Below are 12,792 nucleotides of genomic sequence, written 5' to 3' on the forward strand. Positions count from 1 at the left end.
AGGATTTGAACTGGTGACCAAAACTTGACTTGATTACCTCACTTTTAGGGACATACTCAATCTCAGAAAGAAATTCAGGTCTCCCAGAGGTCATTGTAAGTGAGGAACTAAAGAAAGTTCAGGATGGCCAAGATCTCAAGTATGAGAGTGTGGGAAGGTGTTGGTAAGTGGACAGAAATAAGACTTGGAGATATAAATGGAAGTAAAATATTAGAAGGTCTTACATAGCATCATGGCTGATATTCAAGAGCAATGGCCTATGTAGAGTGGTAAGAGAGAAGAATGAAAGCAAATGGATCTAAAAGAACATTTCAAAGGAGGAATGAACAGAATCACTGGTGGTAGCACTACCAAGAAAATAAGAAGGTCAGAAGACAGACAGATTGTTCTAAGTTTCGCACAGTGAGCTTGAAGTGATAGTAACCACAAGACATGCAAATGGGAACAATGAATGATCTGAAATGTTGGCAAGTGACAAAAGGTTGGCAAAGTGGAAAAGCCCAGAAGACAACTGACAATGTGGGATTAGAGTTCCAGAGGTCAAGATATGAGACAGTGGAATTAGAGTTCCAGAGGTTAGGATATGAGACAGGGGGATTAGAGTTCCAGAGGTCAGGATATGAGACAGTGGGATTAGAGTTCCAGAGGTCAAGATATGAGACAGTGGGATTAGAGTTCCAGACGTCAAGATATGAGACAGTGGGATTAAAGTTCCAGAGGTTAGGATATGAGACAGTGGGATTAGAGTTCCAGAGGTCAGGATATGAGACAGTGGGATTAGAGTTCCAGAGGTCAGGATATGAGACAGATTAATTAATCTGAAAAAATGAATTAATTTGAGATGAATTAATTTGAAAAAATTTTTGAGACAGGGTCTTGCTGTGTTGCTCAGGCTGGCATTGAATCTCTGATCTTCCTGCCTCAGCCTCCCTGTAGCTGGAATTATAGGCATATACCACTGCACTTGACTCTAATTTACATTTTAAGAGTGGGTACATTTTCAATGGAAAACAGTACAGCATGAGTAGAAGTCTAAAGAGTAACTTCCAGGGCTGACCTCAGTGTGGTGATGGTATACTTAAAAGATGTGAGAGGAGTCAGAGAGAGGAGCTCTGAGATTAGAGAGAAATAAGAACCTGGCAAAAAGGAAGCTTCAAGGAAGAAGGGTGATCAACATAAACATGGTCTATTTAAGAGTGCATTCCACTCTGCACTTTGGCAGGTAAATTATAGTAATGTTCATTTTGGAAACAACATGGGTAGTGCACTGTGAGTTATAAAGTGCTTTTAAATGGATTATAGATATTTCTTAAATAGGAGTTTCTAAAATACCTGACTTACTAAATATGACTACAACTTTTCTCTCTTCCAATTTCTCTATCATAAATTAGAGACCACTTTACTTCAAGTTTAATAAGTTCCTTTCACATCTTCACTGGAAGGAAGGTGATTTCTGCAATCCCAGCATGATTAAATAGGAAAGGTACATTGAGGTAACATGATGTGCCTGGCCCACCTTAAGTCGATGCTGCAGATGCCACATTCCTATTTTTGTTTCTTGAAGCAAAAATTGAAAACAAAACTTAACATCGACTCAGATTTTAAGAAATAATTCTTGAAAAATAAACTTAGAACAAGTTAAATCAGTGTCTCTTCTATTGAAATATTTCACTTGGGGATCTATACTATAATAACTATAGGAATGATGTCTGAACTGTTAAAAAACTTGTTCATTTCTAATAATAATACCCAATAAAGGAAACACTATAATCAAGAAAGAGTAGAAAAGATTGCAGTTTTTCCATTTTGTCTATTTAAAAATATTATAACAAGAAAGTACAGCTCCCATTTAAAAGGGTTTTTAAAAATCAGTGTTAGGGTTGAGCATTCGCCTAGCATGTGGGAGGCCCTGTTTTAGTCAGCTTCTTCGCTGCTGATAGGAAAAGACCTGACAAGAACAATTTTAGGAGGAAAAGCTTACTTAGGGGCTCAGTCCATAAATGGCCAACTCCATTCCTCAGGGTCCACCGCGAGGCAGAACATCACAGCAGAAGAGTGTGGTGGAGGAAAGCCGCTCAAGACATTGCACAAGGGAGCAGAGAGAGGCTCCACTCACCAGGGACAAAATATATGCCGAAAAGGCACATCCCCAATGACCTGCTCCTCCAGTCACACCCTACCCACCTTCAATTACCACTCAGCTAATTCCTATCAGAAATTAATTCACCGATTGGGTTAAGGCTTTCATAACCCATCATTCCACCTCTGAAACTGTGAGCCCCCAAATAAGCTTTTCCTCCTCTAAAATTGTTCTTGTCAGGTCTTTTGGTCAAAGCAACAAAATGACTGACTAAAATAAATCCTAAATTCAATTCCCAGCACTGAAAAACAAAACAAAACAAACAAAATAAAAACAAAAAACAACCTTCCATGGTAGAGAAACTAATTAATTAGAATAATAACTAAAAGAGGTTTGGGGCTAGTTTCCTAAATCTTATTGTTTCAAACCCCCTGGACAGGAAGTCACAAAAGTCTATGTTAGGAAAAGAAAAAAAACTAAAATCACTATGTTATTTAAGCATGCCAGTATTTTAAATTCCCTACTCTGTACAGGAGATCCTTTCACAGGTTGGTTCTTGGTTTCCAGTTATAAACAGACTCAAGAATATACCCATCCCAACTCTTAGCTCTAGGCATACAACCTCTGGGCAGCCCTACAGGCAAAGGAGAAGAAAAAGAAGCTGCAGCTCACTAATGATGCAGACTGGGGAGTTTCTACAGAACTGGAGAGGCCTAGAAATGAACTGGCCTAACAAGTCATGTTTCGCAAATGAGGAGAGAAAGGTGCACAGAGAAATGCTGTGTTTGAATCATCACAGGAAAGCATCAGAGGCTGGGTTTGAATCCAAGTGTCTTCCCATTCTACCATACCCTTTTTATTCTGCTGGAAGGGAGTTTGGGGAAAAGTAGGATTCCAGGGTATCCTCTTTCCAATAATGAAGTGGAATGTGTTTGTTTTAATACACACTCCTACGGGAACATAGAAACTCAGCCACTCTGCTTTTGTCGAGTCCCACTTCATACACAGGTAAGTATGACTTTGAATTCTGAAAATAGATTCTCATACATTAAACTGGAGTTTATGGAAACATCTGTAGGAGTAAATATAGTAGTCTCTCCTTATCTGTGATTTTACTTTCCACAGTTTTAGTTACCCACTGTGAGCCCTGAGCCAAAATATTACAAGGAAAATTCTGGAAACAAACAGTAAGTTTGTATGTAGCATGATGAAATCTCTACTTTCCCATTCTATCCTGACCAGGACACAAATTATCCCTTTGTCCAGTATAATCTCACTATATATGCACATTAGTTGCTTAATAGACATATCTTAGTTATTGGATCAACTGTTGCAGTATCACAGTGCTAGTATCAAAGCAACCATTATTAATAATGGTCCTCAAGTGCAAGAGTAATGATGCTGGCAATTTGGAGATGCTGAAGAGAAGCTGTAAAGTGTTTCCTTTAAGGGAAAAGGTGAAGTACATTAAAATATTTTGAGAGAGAAAGAGATTACATTCACCTAATTTTTATTATGTCATACTGTTGTAATTTTTTATTTAATCATTATTGGTTTTAATCTTTTAATGTGCCAATTTATAAATTAAACTTTAATGTGGGTATGTATATACAGGAAAAAACATAGTGTATGCAGATGTTCCTTGATTATGCTGGAGTTACACTCTGGAAAATTCATGGTAAGCTTAAAATATGATAAGTTGAACATATATTGAACACTCCTAGCCTACTGGAACATCCTAGGTCAGCCATCAGTTGATTCCCCATGGAACTGAGGGGCTGACTGGGAGATGGGGCTCACTGCTGCTGCTCTGCATTATATGAAAGTGTCATACTGCAATACCACCAGTCTGGGAAAAGATCAAAATTCAAAATGTGAAGTACAGTTTCTACTGAATGCATTATTGCTTTTGTGTTATCATCTTAAGGGACCCAAAATTATGAGTCCAACTATTGTAATTTGGGAACTGCCTATAAGGGTTTGGTGCTACCTAAGGTTTTAGGCATCTACTGGGGATCCTGGAATGCACTGCTCATGAATAAAGAGGACGACCAGAAAATGTCCTATTCCTTGTAGAGAGTCCCTGAAAGAGGACCGTGTAGAGACTTTAATACTGGATTCTTGGGTAGAGGTGAAGAGGAGAGACTAATTAAGAGGAGAGTACAAGATACGATTTCCTAAGATACCATCTACTTCTGTGGTCTCAAAGTCACAGAAAATTATGTTTTTCCATCTATTTTATCTACTAAACGGATCCTATAGTTAGTAGTCTGGTACTATTTAATTTCTCACTAAAATGATTTATTTTGTCCTTTTATTTTTAATGATGATTTATTAATATTTTTAGTGGTTGTTTGTTACACTTATGCTTCCCCCTTGTGGGTGAGATATGGAAGGATTTAAGAGTTGAAGGACTGGAGATTTGGAAACATTCAAGATACAGTCAGAAGTTCGTCTCCAAGAATCTACCTTTCAAGCCTGAAACTCCAGATACTCAGGAGGCTGAGGCAGGAGGATTGCAAATTCAAGACCTGCCCAGGCAACTTATTGAGATCCTGTCTTGAACTTTAAAAAAATACGGTGGAGGGGCTGGGAGCTGGGGATGTAGCTTGGAGGGAGATCACTCTTGGGTTCAATCCCTAATACCAAAAAAAGAAAAAAGAAAAAAAGAAACTGCCTGTCATCTATATCTTCATCATAAGAGGTTTTGGTATCTGTGTTTGCTAATACAATATGCTGATGATATTTAAAATATTCCTACCTAACCTAAGTATAAAAGAAAAGGCACACCCAAGCAGAATCTATAATTAGTCATTTATGTGATAAAATCACAATGTTGTAATAGGCACAAATGGCTATTTTATACATTTTGTATCATTGTTAAAAAAATATGAAGTCCTTGAAGTAAGTTCTTTGCTTTTAGCTACCATTTCTTCCTAGGGTCTAGCCAAGGGTGGTGTATGTGTAGTAAGCAGTAAATGAAATTTTGTGAGGAAAGTACTTTACAATTGGTACCATATCCACAGATCCTGTATTTGCATATTGAATCAACCACAGATCAGAAACATTCAGAAAAAAATTGCATCTGTGCAGAACCTATATAAGCTTTTTATCTTGTCATTATTCCTTTTTTAAATTTTTCTCTTATCATTTTCCTTAAACAATATAGTATAACAATGATTTATGTACCATTCACATTGTATTAGATATTAAAAGTAATCTGAGAATGATTTAAAATATACAGGAGGATGCATGTAGGTCAAATGCAAATGCTAGGGCATTTTATATAAAAGTTTTGAGCACTGTGGTTTTTGGTATTAATAGGGGAGTCCTGGAATCAATCCTCCATATGTACAGAATACCAACTGTGTTTAGTAGAGATTTTTTAAGGAATGGGTGAGGAAAGTCAGTTATTTATACAAGACAGTTGCTTTAATCAAATCAAAACAAGACTTAGTTTAGTTTAGTAAAAGTAGGCCAGATAACTAGTGTTATCATAAAGGCAGAAAGGCCAAGAAGATCACTTATTTCTTTGTAGTTTACCCTCGGTAGTAATCCCACCCCTAACTCCCTGTCATGGATGCTGGTGACAGTGGTTTGTCCCTGGGTTATAGCCAACAAGTGGAGGTTAGGCCCTCATCCTTCACTGTAGCCTTGGTCCTGAGAAGACAGAGGTGAACAGAAAAGGGAAGACGACATGGGTACAGGGACCAAAAGAAAATCAAATTCTTTCCTGTCTTCCTCTCCTGGCTACCACCCCCACCTCCTTCCACCCTGATTCTGAGCTGTGAGAACAAAATCTCCACACTCACACTTACTTAGCTGCAGCATCTTTCCTCAACTGCTCATGCTTCATGAGGAGATTCTTCCGGTCTCGGAAAGCTTTTCTGACCTTGTATCCTTTGTAGACAGCTTGGATTTTGAAGGCAGCTATATCTTGTATGGCTGCAATGGACAGGGCACCATGCTCCAACAGGAACTGGATCACTTCATGGCGCTCACCGAGCAAAGCATAGTCAAGAGGTGTATACCTGAAGCAGGAAGAAGAGTTTTTCGTTTTTTTTGTTTGTTTGTATGTTTTAACAAAACAGATTCAAGGTACTGGTAAACAGATAATATTCATTCCAAGATGCAGAATATTCTCTGGGCAAAGCCATTATCTCTACTCCAAGGCTATTCTCTTTTTTCTGAGGGGTATAAAATAAGGTTGAATATGGCTGTGGGTAAGGTGCTTTGTGCTGTTGACCATGCCAATTGCTGAGTTTGGCTCACTGGCTCACAAATTGGGGACTATTGAGAATACATGATCACGTTCCTTCTTTCCCATGTACCAAATAATAACTCCCACTCCTATTTGATAAAGTGCTACAAATTATATTCTGTGAGACATAAATTTGAGCCCATGGTTACTGACAGTTAATGGTCATGAAATGAAAAATATACATCCAAATGGAGAGAGTTTGTATATAATAAGGTTGGCCCTTTAAATTATGGTGGAAAAGATTAAAATATTAAATAGTATTGCTACAACCAGGTAGCTATCTGGGGAAAAAGAGATTCTAGTATTACGTTTTATACCAAAATAAATTACGGATGGAGCAAAGATCAAAGTATTAAAGAAAAAAAAAGTTACTAGAAGATATCATGGAAATTTTTAAAAAATACTCATGTGGGGTCTGGGGTGTATCTCGGTGGTAGAGTGTTTTCGTAAGCATGTCAGAGGCTCTGGGTTCAATCCTCAGCATTGCAAAACAAAACAAAACAATACTAATGTGGAAAAGCCTTTCTTAAAAAAAAAGATAGAAAACTCAGAAACCATAAAAGAATCTGGTAACTCTGACTACATAAAAATAATAATATATTGCAGGGCAAAAAACATCAAGATTTCCTTTTTAAAAGAAAAATTATTACTTTATATAAATAATACATGTGTTAAGAATCTGAACAGTAAATGACAGTACAAAAATTGAAGTAAAAGAATAATATCTCAATGATGGTAATGATGACTGTCACTTCTTAAACAATGTACTTGATGTTTCTAAGCCCCATATTTTTTCATATGTTAAACAAGTTAATATGGAGAAAATGAAACAATGAACATAAAGAGGACTGCATTGTGCCTGACATAAAGGAAACAGGTCTGGTAATAATAAATGTCAGCTACTACTGCTATGATTGCAGACCCTAAGCTGCAGCACGGTTTGTGATACTATGGTTGCTTATCATAAATATCATTTCCATAGGGTCCAAAATAGTGTTTATGACCACCTAATGGCCATTGATGCCAAGTCCTCTCTGGATAACTATGACTAGTCTATGCAATCCGAAGTATTAGGAGGAAATCATCAGCTGCTCTGTGAGGTGGAAAAAAATTATGATTATAGGGATGCATGATTCAACTTGGAGAATTAGTCAATGATTACAGAAAAAAAATCTCTCTTGAAAATTTACCTCACAGTCACAGTAAGACATTAAAGGAACAGGTTTTCAGAATAGGGGTGGCTTGATCACTTCAGCAAGGAAACTTGTGAGTTCAGAGTTTCTTACTGAAACCCCAAATGCTAAAATTAAAAAGAGTTCTCATTTTATTGCTGATAGTTTCCTTTGCTGAGGGAAAGCTTTTCAGTTTGAATCTATCCCAGTTATTGATTCTTGCTTTTATTTCTTGTGCTATGGGAGTCCTGTTAAGGAAGTCTGGTCCTAAGCCGACATGTTGAAGCTCTGGACCTACTTTTTCTTCTATAAGATGCAAGGTCTCTGGTCTGATTCCGAAGTCCTTGATCCATTTTGAGTTTAGTTTCGTGCATGGTGAGAGATATGGGTTTAGTTTCATTCTGTTGCATATGGATTTCCAATTCTCCCAGCACCATTTGTTGAAGAGGCTATCTTTTCTCCATTGCATATTTTGGCCCCTTTGTCTAGTATGAGAAAATTGTATTTATTTGGGTTTGTGTCTGTGTCCTCTATTCTGTACCATTGATCCACCTTTCTATTTTGGTACCAATACCATGCCATTTTTGTTACTATTGCTTTGTAGTAGAGTTGAAGATCTGGTATTGCGATACCCCCTGCTTCACTCTTTCTGCCAAGGATTGCTTTAGCTATTCTGGGTTTTTTATTCTTCCAGATGAATTTCATAATTGCTTGCTCTATTTCTGTAAGGTACATCATTGGGATTTTAATTGGAATTGCATTGAATCTGTATAGCACTTTTGGTAGTATGGCCATTTTGACAATATTAATTCTTCCTATCCAAGAACATGGGAGATCTTTCCATCTTCTAAGGTTTTCTTTAATTTCTTTCTTTAGTGTTCTGTAGTTCTCATTGTAGAGCTCTTTCACCTCTTTTGTGAGATTGATTCCCAAAAGTTCAATGTGCTACTCCTGTTCAGGGACCAGATGGCCATAGGTTGCAGTGCCTATATAAACTTTCAAACATTTATAAGTAGATGACATTTTGTAAATTCAAAAGAATTCTTACTATATGTTCTAAAATGCTTTTTGGAGAAAAAAATTACCATAATCGAACCACATAACAGTAAAACTAAATGCACTTTAAAAGGTCATCAAGTTCAACACTTTTGTTTTGTAAATGAGTAAACAGACCTAGTACGGTAAATCAACTTGCTGAGGATTATGTAACCATCTTCTACAGAATGCAGACTAGAACTAAGCCACATGATTCCCAGTTCAGTAATCCTTCCATAATACCTCTATCAATTATTGAATGTTTCCCACAGAATGAAACTGCTTCTAAAATCAATGTGTAAACAACATATGTATTTAATAAATGTGATAATTAATAATTATAATTATTAATATGTAGTATTCTTCATGTAGTATACAAGAACAATTACCAAAATCTGGTTTAAGAAATACGAGGCTCAAACCATGTCTTTACTTAGGAATATGATCAAAGGAAATAATGTGCAGTATAATATGCCCTAAAGAATGTTGGAGTGGGAGACAGGGGACCTGTATGACCCTGGGAATTCTCCTAACTTTTCTGAGCTTCTGTTTCTTCATTTATAAAAAGGGGGAAAAGGAGGGGAAAAGAATTAGATTTCTTGGGCTGCTTCTGGATTGAAAACTACATATTAGATATTTTTATTATGAAAAAATAATTTTATTATGAGAAATTTCAAGCATAAAAATAGAATAGCATAATAATCCTCTGTGTACTCAATACCTCAAATTAACAATCAGAACAACTTTTTGTTAGATTTGCTTCTTCCAACCTCTTTTCATTTTGTTGAAGTGTTTCAAAACAAATATTAGAACTCCTATCATTTCATCTCTATGCATTTCAGTTTTCATCTATAAATAATGCAGGCATGGACACAATGTCTTTATTATACTAACAAAATCAACATGAATTCCTTAGTAAAAACTAATGCCACTGTACAAATTTCCCATTTTCTCAAAAATGTCTTTTATAATTGATTTATTCATATTAGGATTCCCAGTCAATATTTGATTCAAAGAGACATAATCCAACTATCTAGCAAGATTTTAAGATCGAAATCTATACCCAGCATTAACAACTGACCACATTGTTGTTATTAGTACTCAATCTTTTTTCAATGGTTCAATTTAGAACCATTCAAGTACCATGAATATTTTCATCGATGCTAGATTGTGACTGTCAGATAGTTATTGACTGAAAGCCAGAAGAAGTTGGTAAAAATTATGTCTATACAATGTACATCAACTGGTTAGTGTCAATGCATGAGAAGTAAAAATTAGTACCACATTGATGGTAACCAGCCAAGAAACAATGTAGATAAAGACAAGAGATAAGACACAATTGGACTTGCCATGTGGGAATGGTCTGATGGGATCAGTGAAATGCCTAAACCAGAATGTCAATAAATATAAAAGGCAGTGCCAACTTCTGATGTTTGTACATCAAGGTGCATTACTAATGAAACATTAAAAGAGACTGGGATATGGCCACTGTCTTTTTATCTACAGATTGGCAAGTAGAGTTAGGAGAATTTTTCCTTTGGTCTTCTGGTCTGCAATTAATATATGTTTATTCCAAGGGGCAGTAAGCACCTTTATTCATGCAGTAACTTAGGTTTGAAATTCAAGCTTAGCATATGAATGGGAAATGATTTATAAAAATATGTATTTTTCTGTTGTTTCTTTAAAAAATAGCATCCAGACAGTAAATATTGTTAGAGTAAGTTCACAGACACAAATCATCACTAACTCTTAGGATTCTTCATTTTTCTTTTCTGTTTGTTTTAGAACTTTAAAGGGGACATCTTAAGTTCTCTCACTAAGGAAAGGCTCTGAAAGAAGGGAGAAGGGGGTTGATTCTAGAAAGGAGGAATGTGTCTCCTCTGAGATAGTTGAATTTTTTTTTTTTTTTTTTTTTTTGCAGTACTGGGGATTGAACTCATGGTCTTGTGCTTGTGAGGCAAGTACTCTACCAGCTGAGCTATCTCCCCAGCCCAGATAGTTGATTTAAAGAAGTCCCTCCTTTTCTAGAAGGTTTTCTACCTGCTAACAGCAAGCAAGAACTTGTAGTGGCTAACAGATGGGGCCATTCTAGTTAGAGCAGCCATGCACAGTGACAACTAATGTGCAGATCTGGGCCAAAGAGGCCTCAGATATGGAGGTCTGGTCACAAATTTGGTGGTTACCTTCAAATTACTAGACTCCCTCTAAGACCACCAAGAGTCTCTCCTGCTTAGACTTCACATTGTGTCTGGTTCTTTTTATTGGGCCTGGTCCTTCGATAATAACCACAGCATAATTCTGTGAACCATATATTATTCAAGGAAGTTGTATCTATAGAGTAAATACTGAACTTTCATTTGAGCTTCTTCATTTTTCTTTTTTTTTTTTTTTTTTTTTTTTTTTTGTACTGGGGATCAAACCCAGGGGCACTTAACCACTAAGCCACATCCCCAGACCCCCACTTTTAAAAATATTTTATTTTGAGACAGGGTCTCACCAAATTGCAGAGGCTGGCTTTGAACTCATGATTCTCCTGCCTTAGCCTCCCAAGCTACTGGGATTACAGGCAAGCACAACTGTGACCAGCTCTCCACATATTTTCATGCTACGTGATGGCACCTTTTTGTCCACTGATAATGTCCTCTTCATCAAGAGAAACCTGTTGATATATATAACATATTCCACTTGCCTAACTGAATTCCTGGTCTTGGTCAATCAGGATTTCACTGACCTCATGCTAGTAACCAACCAGAAGGAGGTCTAAGTCTTCTCATTTGCAAAATGTGAACCTGTCTTAGGTAATATCATATCTAAAGTTCTGAATACCTATGATATCCTGTGATTCTAAATAAATATTGTATGGGACTTAAACTCTTTTTTCTGGCTCAGGATTTCTTAGTGTAGTGTTTCCTTATGATTCTACTTACTTTTGAACCAATATCTAAACTCGAGGTTTTCTTAATCTGGCAGAAAGGATGTGGGATGAACAAAAGCATACTCTCTCTCTATTTTTTTTTCTTATCCACAACTTACCTCTCTTCATTGTTTTCCATCTGATTAGGGAAAGCAGCAAAGTCTAGCAATAATTTAATGGCATCAAGGTATCCATTGTTACAGGACCAGTGCAAAGCTGTTCTTCCCTATAAGCATGAACAAAATCAAGTGCACCTGGAGTGAGTATTTTTGGACATGTGACTATGCTAATTAAAAATATAAATAATCCTCTCCTCAAATTGTTCAATTACAAAAAGGGATAATATTATATATACAGTAGAGAAAACAGACATCATCTTAACCAAGAGATCATACGTAACACTATGTGAAAGGGTACCATATGCCATCAGCTGTGATACCTGAGAAAGTTTCAAAGTCACTTATATAATATTCCAACCAAAAATCTAAAATCTGTATCTAATTATAAGGCAGCATAAGATAAACTCAAACTGAGTCAAATAAAAAAAAAATGGACTGTATTGCCCCCCTCAAACCCCAGTACAGTGGCTTGAACCCTGAAGCACTTAACTACTGAGTTATATTCCTAGTTCTTTTAATTTTTAAATTTTGACACAGGATCTTGCTAAGTTGCTGAAGCTGGCCTTGAACTTGTGATCCTTCAGCTTTAGCCTTTGGAGTAGCTGGGAACAGAGGCATGGGCCACTGTACCTGGCTTGGTGGCCTTCATTCTTAAAATACTTCAGTGTCATGAAAGATAAAGGTATAAAGCATTGCTAAAGAGGGATATTTCATAGTGTTAAAAGACTTAAAGAGAAAGTTGTCCCAAACCTAAATCTATATATATCCAATAACAGAGCTTCTAAATATCTAGGGCAAAATCTCACAAAATTAAAGGGGACCTAGTCAAATCTATAATTATAGTGGGAGATTTTAGTGTTTTTAAAATAATAGTTGATAGGGAAAAAAAGGACAAAAGCTCACAAAAGATATAGAAGACCTAAATAACATAATTTAAAGATCTGCTCTAAGTGACACTGCATTCTGCAATGACAGCATTCTTTTCAAGTGTACGCAGAATATTTATCAAAACCAGTCATATACCTGACCATAAAGAAAGACTATAAAGAATAATGCACTCTATAAAGAATAATGCAAATATATCCATATCTCAATCGCTGGAACCTTGTTGTTAAGTAGAAAGCAGGGAATTAAGGTTACTAGTTCTAATTCTGAGGTGGGGAGATTATCTTAGATTACCTGGGTAGCCCTCAAGTATTCATGAGGATTCT

At 36.4% G+C, this 12,792-nt stretch overlaps 1 protein-coding gene across 3 annotated transcripts in view; it reads right to left on the reverse strand.

The window, feature by feature from the left end:
• Window positions 1-12,792, reverse strand: part of Invs (inversin) — a 147,318-nt gene that overhangs the window by 31,608 nt on the left and 102,918 nt on the right. For all 3 annotated transcript variants that reach the window (XR_007104882.1, XM_047523947.1, XM_047523946.1), the window contains exons 11-12: window positions 11,582-11,688; window positions 5,899-6,111 (exon numbers count right to left, since the gene is read on the reverse strand). Coding sequence is in view for 2 of the 3 variants with exons in the window: in XM_047523947.1 (XP_047379903.1) it covers window positions 5,899-6,111; window positions 11,582-11,688 (320 nt within the window). In the remaining variant the exon portion in view is untranslated. The remainder of the gene's footprint in view (window positions 1-5,898; window positions 6,112-11,581; window positions 11,689-12,792) is intronic.

Source organism: Sciurus carolinensis, chromosome 14 (assembly GCF_902686445.1).
Source record: "Sciurus carolinensis chromosome 14, mSciCar1.2, whole genome shotgun sequence".
Lineage (NCBI taxonomy): Eukaryota > Metazoa > Chordata > Mammalia > Rodentia > Sciuridae > Sciurus > Sciurus carolinensis.